Here is a 9,092-nt window from a genome sequence, read left to right as displayed (position 1 = left end):
TAATGTTTTGTTCAGCCAGATGTTATTGAGTATGTTCAATTTCTAATGAAATTCAAATAAATGAAACTTGCTTCATTTGTACAATTGTTTTCAATTAAGGATTTTCAATTATTTCAATTAAGGATTGCACTTAGATGCAGATGATATATATACAGCTCATGCTACATTCCTCCCATGTGGTGAGAGGAGACAGAGACAAAGAAAAAGAAACAGGAACACTGAGTTATTTCAAGGTAGACCAAGTGAAGTAAAATTAAAAAAAGGTCAAATGGACCCCAAAGTTGCTCAAGAAATTGAACTTTTCCTGAAGCATGATGCCTTCCCTGCTGGCTCAACATCAAGAAGTCGTTAGATCATAAAGAGAAGGTGTGACAATTACATCATGAAGGGTAAGTGATGAGCCTTATCATGGCAAACTACTTCACTCAGTCAAAAAAACATACTACTAATAAGTAATACAATTATGTTGGGCCTGTCAGATGGGCAACTTTACTACATAAACCGCCGGCGGAAGGTGGGAGAACACCTGGCAAAAGTGGTCAGAACACCAGAGGAAGCCAATGAAATTTTTAAGAGTTTCCATGACAGTGAGCATGGGGGCCACTGTGGCATGGAAAAGAGCGTTGACACCATTGCCCTGAGATACTATTGGCCTGGGATGGAAGGGGACATCCGAAAATGGGTGATTTTATTTCTTGAATTTGCAAATTATTTGTGCTTAGCATATTTTCACAACACTGTGTCAACATCAACTACTTTTTTCATTCACAACTTTGTTTTTAAAGATATCAGAGTGTCCTAAATGCCAGGCCAGACGGTGCACACTGAAAATTAAGAAGGCCTATATTCCAATTGAGGTGACTGTTTCATCATGTGGTTTTGCTCTCCAGAGTACACTTTGCCATAACCTACTGTCTTTCCTCAGATTACAGAGCTACTGGAACTGGTAGGCATGGACCTGATGGGCAAACTGGCCAAAACTGACCAGGGCCATGAGTACATTTGTGTCATAATTGACTATTTCACAAAATGGACTGAAGCCTATGCCTTAAAAATAAAAAAAAAATTGGCCCAGAAGTTACAGCGTGCATTCTCGACTTCTTTTATAAATATGGTGCACCAAAAAGGCTGCTTACAGACAGAGGACGAGAGTTTGTCAACAAGGTAAGAAAAGAATTCTAGACCTAGCCTAAATGAATCAAGGCAAAACAAATAGCCTAGTAGCCTAATGAAACATACGGATTGATGTAGTATCTTTGTAACATTATTAAATTATTATGTTACTATGCCTACAGTGAAAAACACTTCCCCATGACAAAGACATCGTAAAACACTGAAAGTTAATATTTTGTCACTAGCAACATACATCTGTCCTTTGTCAAATGTATTATGTTCCAAGTAGCCTATGCGTAATTCTGCTTCATAAAGTTGAACAAATACATGCTTATTTCACAGAAAAATATAAATAGCCAGTTAGGGTCTACAGTGCAGAGTTGGTAAGTTATGGTAGGCCAACTTGCAGTGAACATACAAACAGGGGAAATTCTTTCTCTTGTAGCTGAGTAGCCTCAGGTGCGCATCGTGAGACATAAGGCCGAACATGCAAGCCAATGAATCGTGGCTCTCACGACAATCACGCCGTTAAACTTAAATAGGTTAACATCACTCTAAGTTCGCCTTCAAGCAAGGAAAACGATGATTTGAAGACATCTGTTTCGTTGGAAGGGCAAGGGGTAGCAACAGGGCAACACAGAGCAGGGCTGTTATGAGAGTATTAAAATATGGGATATTCTATGGGAAAACATTAAAACGGCAAGACAGCACTCGGAGAAAAACAGAATGTTTAATTTGTCCTGCGTTTCTTCTACGCCTGCAAACAGGATTCACTCGCAGTTAACCAAATATTTCTTTATTAGGGCAGGGCAGGCATATTTCTGGCTATTAAATGATTTCTAAACCAGTCTGCTAAAGTCTGTAGTGAAGTCTGTGTAGGGTTTTCCAGGCTCCTTTTCTTTTTACGAGACACCCTGCTCACTTGAGCCATCTACCGGTTGTTTGGGTTGTTGCAGCGTCTCACTGGAAAAATACAAATTAAAGTCGCGTGATCCCACGCGCGGACCACGAGTGAAGCTGGCCAAGTCGAAGCACTGCCCACTGTATGTGTGACCTTGATAGGATCTTGACAAAACTGGTTGAGGACAAACCTAAAACCTGGAATGAACATCTCCAAGCCACACTTTTTGCCCTTCGAACCAAAAAACATCTTACAACAAGGTACTCCCCCTATTTCCTCATGTTTGGGTGGGAGGCCAGATACCCTATAGACATTCCAATGGAGTATGAGGTAAGTGGGAAAGTATGCCCTGTCTACATTATGTGTCACATGATGATGTTTGACTGCTTGCTTGCTGCAAGTCACCTGTGTGTGGAAATTGTGCCATGTATATTTGTTGCCACAGATTACTCATGACCACGTCGAGGCACTTGTGGAACAGGAGACATTGTCCTCGGGCCTTCAGGCCCTTCCTGAACATTTTGCCGTTGCCCAGCGTTATCTCCAGTGGTGACTGTTTAACTTACACAGATGCGCACACACAAGAATGAGCGCTCACACCACTACCCCCTAATGCTATGCCTCTTTATTTGATAACAATAAATTAAGAAATGTTTCCTATTCTGGGAAATGTTTAGTTTCTTTTTCTTTCGGCCGCGGTTCAATAATACCGTTTATTGTGCCAGAAATTATCCGCGGACCAGTAATCGCCTCGTCGAGAAGGCCCTAACCCTGCAGATCATATACAGAGAACGCCTAGGCCTACTGTATGCTTTGGGTAAAGAACACTTTGCATGTCCAGTGTACACGGAGAATGACAGTGTCTTGGAGCGGCCGCACCCCCCGCAACTCCACTTCCAATGTCACTGATTCCGACAGATACGCCCGAGTCCGACACATCTGCTTTTTTATCAGGTGGTGGTGGAGTTGACCGGACATCTGAGGCTTCAGACGTTACCAATTTATCATCATCCATCGCGTCTGGCCTCTGAAAAAACTTTTAAGGCTAGTCTGCCTGGGCCTGGCCATGTTTGAACCACCTCACTCATTTGTTCGTTGTTTAACATAGACGTTTTAAGCGTGGGCTTCCTATTTGAAAGGCAGCATAGGTGTGTTGTTAAATAGCTTACTTTTCAAACGGTAGAGCCTGTTCATTTAAAAACATAGCCAGAGGACGTATAATATAGGCTTACATATTAAGGCTTATTCTCAAATTCAGATTGTGTTAGGGGACGGGATTATGAGCCAATTTCAATCGGACAATTTGACCGGAGAGATTTAATTTTGTCGGACATTTTTTTCTCGGCCAATGTCCGGTAATTAACGGACAACAGAAACCCTGCTGCCGACACCTTAAAAGTTAAAAATGCTAGTTAGAGAGCTAGGAGCCTGCGATTTTAACTCAATAGCTAGCGTTCGACTCCTGATCCTACATGCTGCTGTTTGCGGGTGCTTGCCAACAAGTCTCCTTGCCAGGTAGCAGAGCTTATTTGCTATCTACCCTAATGTCAGGTTCTCAGGGGATTTTCTACTTCACTTCTGCCCAAACTTGAAAAAGGCCTTGGCCATCAACAGGGTTAGATCAGTTGGAATCAACTCAAACAGCTTCTTCTTTAATCTTTCTTCTTTATTTTATTTAGTTAGCTTCTCATGTTCAATTAGGACTTGTTGTTAATTAGATTTTTAAGTCAGATTGTGTCAGTTTACATCAGTTTACATCAGTCTACGTCAGGTTGAAAACAAGAAAAGAGAAAAAAAAAACACAAAATACAGCAATTACTAAAACTGCCTACCTTCAAATATACATACAAATATAAAGTTCTCCTTAACCTTACATTCATTTAACTATGCAACATATTTTAAAAGCACAGTCACTACCGTGGTTTTACTCCCATGCTACTACTATCGCTATTACATGAGCTAACATGAGCAAAAGGCAGTTAGCTACATTAACTTTAGCACTCTTACCAACAAAATTTACACGTAACACTAAACTAGTGACAAATATTAACATCAAACCATCATCCTACCAGTAGCATCCCTGGAAATGCCCAGCAAGTAAAGTCTTTCCCCACTTCACCCTCTATCTTCAATAACAATTCAACATGTGCTTCTCAGCTCAACTTCTCACTATACAGGTGCTTGAAGATAATTCTGCACTTCCTGCTTTCTGGCATGAGGACTGTGAAGTCTCCATTTCCCTTTTCAAAATAAAAGTATCTTTTCCCCCCTCAAAAGTCCATTTCCATTTGATGTACACCACCATTGCTGTGTGATCTGTTTTGACTAAAGGAAATTATCTTATTTGCTATCTACCCTAAAGTTAGATCTTCTCTCTGTGTGTGCAATAACCCTGTCGGCCAAGCTTAGAATATTTTAAGTGGGTTCTACAGGGCTGCCAACTTTTCAAAAAACCTTGGAGATTTGGTGGGGCCAACCAAATTCTTGCTGCATTGGCTACATAGGAACTTTTTGTTTGACTCATTCAGCATTATTACTGTACAGCAAAAAAAAAAAAAAAAAACTAGCCTACATCAGTGGTTCTCAGGTGTAGGGACCAGGGTCCTAGTTAAATTAACATTGCTATTAAAGGGATCTACTACTAGGACCTCGGCCTGAACCTGCGCTCATCTGATGCTGTGTTGTCCTAAGGGTGTTTTGTAAGAATTTAAGAAATGTTTGTATATTTTAACTTTGAAATGCATCAATCGGGAGCACTTTCAAAATAAATTCTGAGGTCAGACTTGCTTATTTTTATGGAAATATTTGTGCTGTAGCCTAAACTATTTTGCACTTCAGAATTATAACCATGCACACACAAGTTCGCAACCACAAAACATATATGCTACATATCACAGTTCAGAATTGGTCAAAAATGTGTGTACATTTCAGCACTCCATGAAATTATGCAGAAGTGGTCACCTGTGTTATTCAGCTAGTTCATTTAAGTAAGATATTGGTCATTGTAATGACCATCTAGCCTACATGCTCTTCCTTTTTCAGGACGTACCCATATCTGGGAATGTATGATGTGAATGTTTGCATGTGGCTTATGTCAGGCTTTATATCAAGGAAAAAAATGTTGTGTCTCATTATTTGATTTTCGTCATATTTTTGCATAAATGTCACTAGGAAGCATGCCAATAGAAATATTCATTTATCTGTGTATGTGGGATTGGCTGGAACCTGACAATATAAGAACCATGATAGTGGGATAATCTATGGCTTAGCAATTTATAAAAATGTATGTACTGACAAATAGTTTGCATTAGAATACATTATAATTTCGCCCCAATGAGAGACTATGTAGAAATGTGTTGCAATTTCAAAACCGGATTACTCAGGAACCACTTAGGCATGCTTTATATCCTCGTATTCGGTGCAGTTTGCTGTTTATTGTAATATTAGGTTTGCCATGTGTTGTGTTAAGGCAGTGATCCTCACTATTATTTTCACAAGAGCCACATTGGCAGTGCAAAATCAAAAAGAGAGCCACTTTTACGACAACATACTAAGTCACCTTTGCAAATGTGCATTTCTACATACAAATTGGACATCCCACAAAAAAAGAAATAACACAGCCAATACATTTTCATTTAAAACCAGATTTAGTTTAATACTGGAATGAGCGAAAGCTGGCATGCATGTCCTTGACTTTCTTCATGTTGTATTTGTACAGTAGTTTGTTGTTGCAATCACAGTGTCATGAGCTCTCTCTCTGCCTGCACTGTTAGACATTTCAGTGCCATTTTACAGTAACTAACTGGCAGCACTTTTGCCAGTAAGTTACTGTAATTCAGATTTACAGTACCACTACTGTATCTCATTGTACAGTAACAGTACTGTAAACCTCCAGATAAACAGTACTGCATTGGAGTTACTGTAATTCAGGTTTACAGTACCACTACTGTATCTCAATTGTACAGTAACAGTACTGTAGACACTATTACTGCTTATTATGGTTATGGGATTTGGCATATTATAACATTTTATTTATTTACCTGTTTAACTGTATTATACAGAAGTAGCCTGCTGCTAATAAAATGTACACAGCCAAACATTGAAAAATATAGACAAATTTATTTAACTCAAAGTATACATTTCAATTCACATTTCATTTTGCCATTTGCACTCAAACAAGGAACCAGGCAAACAAAGGGGAAATTTATTTTTGTATGTATTTTGTTGTGAGTACACGTGGGCACAAAAGGATATGGGGACACCTTTGTGTGTCTGGATGTGTGTTTTTCTGTGTGGTTTGTGTGTTTTTTTTGTGTGGTCTCACATGGAGGATGGAGGATGTTTTGGTGGTCTGCAAGTATTTTTGGTAAAATCTGATTCATCTTACATAACTATCTGACAGTCAAGTATTTAACAAAATAACAACAGCAACAAAAATCTAGAAAAACAGACAAAAAGTGCCACTTTTAAATATTGGTGTATATAGTTCTGCAAGATGTTGCATTCAAATGGCATTTGTGAGTTGTCTTGGTCGTTCTTTTGGCTGTTTGCTTGAATAGCAGGAACCCCTTGAGCCCTGTGGCCATGGCGATAAGTGTGGGGTCAGCTACGTTCGGCCAATGGCCATGGCATTCAGCCGAGAGATTTAACCAGCCCTAGACTCCACTAACCTCCACTGACCCGCTTCTTCATCTGGGCAGGACTAGCCTGAGTGCACTAACAATAAAAAAATCAGCTCCAAAACCTTGGGCCAAACCCTTCAGAAACTATAAAACAGTCTACCAGAAAAATATGTGTTACCCTAATGTGACATTCACACCTAGTTTGAGTGCTGCCACTCAAATTGGGTCAGCCTAGACACAAATGACGCCACTCTGTTGTTGATTGGTAAGGCCTTTCTCTTCACCAACTGTCCTGTTTTTCGGCTCACTCCTGTTTTTGTTGTACACTTAGTTCCATCCTCGGGATTAATTCTCACAAAGAATCTGGACAAGATGAGAGTAGATAAAAAAAACAAAAAAAACATTAGATACGTAATCAATATGATGAAGGTGAAGCTTTCACATCCCCTTTGGGACATGCTACAATATAATTTCAATTTTCAATTTAATTTCACTTATAGAGCGCCAAAACATTACACATGTCTCATGGTGCTTTACAGAGTCTTTATGTCACCAAACAGGCAAAATTATGATAACTGGATCACAAATAAGCAGTTATAGTTAAGTTAAAAAAACATGATACCTTTTTGGGAAAAACGGATATTTGCAGTCTGCCCCAGAGTTAGATATGAGGATACCATTTTCCACTCCAAGCTGGCAATGCCCTGTTTAACACTGTTAGCCCAGCTAAGCATAATCACTGGAAGTCTGTGGGACCGTTAGCTCCCTCTGGTAGTCCTGGGAGCTTAATTCTAACAGTCCCATACACTTATAACTAAATATCACACGCAAAAAGAACAGAATGGTATGCATTTCCTTAAATAACACTGGAGCACACTGCAAACAAGCTAATTTCCCCCTAAAAAGTGGCATGTTCTGTTAAAACGTAACTCTTGCCAAAATGCAACCTAGGGTCTTTTTGTGAATCAAACTAGTGGGGGCACTACTGTTTTGATGCGGTCATACTATGATGCTATTTTGTAGTGTACTAAGATGGCCCGACACAACATGAAACTTTGCTCGAAGTATCACCAGAGTCTCAACACATGAACTTGAGCATTGAGAACATTGTGTTCAGAGTTTACTTAAAAGAAAGGTTTTGAACAACTCACTTCTTGACTGGCAAGATGGCGGCAGAAAAACCAACTGCTAAAGTGAGTTGTTCAAAACCTTTCTTTTTACAATCACTTCTTATAACACCTGTACTAATGATCTGTAGGTACACACAAATACATTATGTATGGACAACATAAGTACGTGATATTATGATATTACATATTGTTACACTGCATTTAGTGTGTAGATACACTAGATAGAACAAGGGCCCCGTAAAATAAAGTGTCACCATATTTACTTACCGTTGTATAAATTCCAGGGTTGCACAGGCAGGTTCCTGGTACTCTATGTTAAAAACATAGAAGCTGGAAAAGAATACTGACAGGGCATCAGTGAAACTTAAGTGCTCATCCAAGACAAAGGCCACCTTCCCCTCCATGCTCACCATCCATTTTGTGGAAGTCAGTAATGTGTTCCCTGAAAGATGAAAAATACACACTTTAAAGAAATATTCTTCAGTCCTTGTACAGTAAAAACTTCTCTCTAAGTTCTGAACCATCTCTTACCAAGCATGATCAGTCGAGGTGTGATAGGAAGGTCCATGTCATTCTCAATTGAAGTTGCCGTTGCAAATGTCTTAAAAAATAAAGCACAGGGTTACACTAAGAGTGACTTCTTTCATTTGCCAATAATTGGTCTACATTTTTAAAAGTTGATCTTCATTTAGCCATAATATATATTATATTAGGCTGCGAGCTAGAGGGCCTTACAATGAAAATCAAGTGGACAGCATATACATTTTGGCCTCTTTTATTAATAGAAAGCTAATTAAACCACTCAAACCATACATTTTCTAAAAGTTTATGTTCTCTAGATGTGATTAAACATGCATTGACACATGTCCTACCTTCCTCTAGGTCATGAAAATATTCCTAGCTTGCGGCCTATATATATTAAATCAAATGGAATATATTGTTTCTGTACTTACATCTGCTAACACGAAGATGGATTCCTCCTTTTCGTTGAAGTGCTTCATCATTAGGAGCACTGCTCCAATAGCCGTCTGGTTGTTGTTTGACGTCTCCATCCCCCGTAGCAGACTCTGAATGCTATTGTCGTGCTGTTCTTGAAAGTAATTAATGATCCGTTTTCCCTTAGTCATAAGTGCTTCTCCAAGACGAGTAGTTATATTGATGCCTGTCAGATTCTTGAAATGTTCGCAAACTCCTCGCTTGGTGAAAAGGAAAGGCCACTGGTCTTTCATCTCAGACATTGTAGGAGGGGGGCATGCGTTAATCATATGTCGTTGGTAGATGTATGTTAGAGACATTGATATGTCAACTTCTGGCATTTCAACAGCC

General features: G+C 39.3%; 1 protein-coding gene across 1 annotated transcript in view; it reads right to left on the bottom strand.

The window, feature by feature from the left end:
- Positions 1-6,165: 6,165 nt before the first annotated feature.
- LOC125308461 overlaps positions 6,166-9,092 on the bottom strand; it is a gene marked incomplete in the record, with an annotated part of 5,376 nt that continues 2,449 nt past the window's right edge. Inside the window, 4 exon segments of the mRNA XM_048265000.1 lie at positions 6,166-6,999; positions 8,034-8,208; positions 8,298-8,367; positions 8,720-9,092. Of these exon segments, the coding sequence (XP_048120957.1) occupies positions 6,834-6,999; positions 8,034-8,208; positions 8,298-8,367; positions 8,720-9,092 (784 nt within the window).

Source organism: Alosa alosa, chromosome 15 (assembly GCF_017589495.1).
Source record: "Alosa alosa isolate M-15738 ecotype Scorff River chromosome 15, AALO_Geno_1.1, whole genome shotgun sequence".
NCBI classification, from domain to species: domain Eukaryota; kingdom Metazoa; phylum Chordata; class Actinopteri; order Clupeiformes; family Clupeidae; genus Alosa; species Alosa alosa.
Note: the sequence above shows the minus strand (reverse complement) of the source record. Positions and strands in the feature narration are given on the sequence as shown.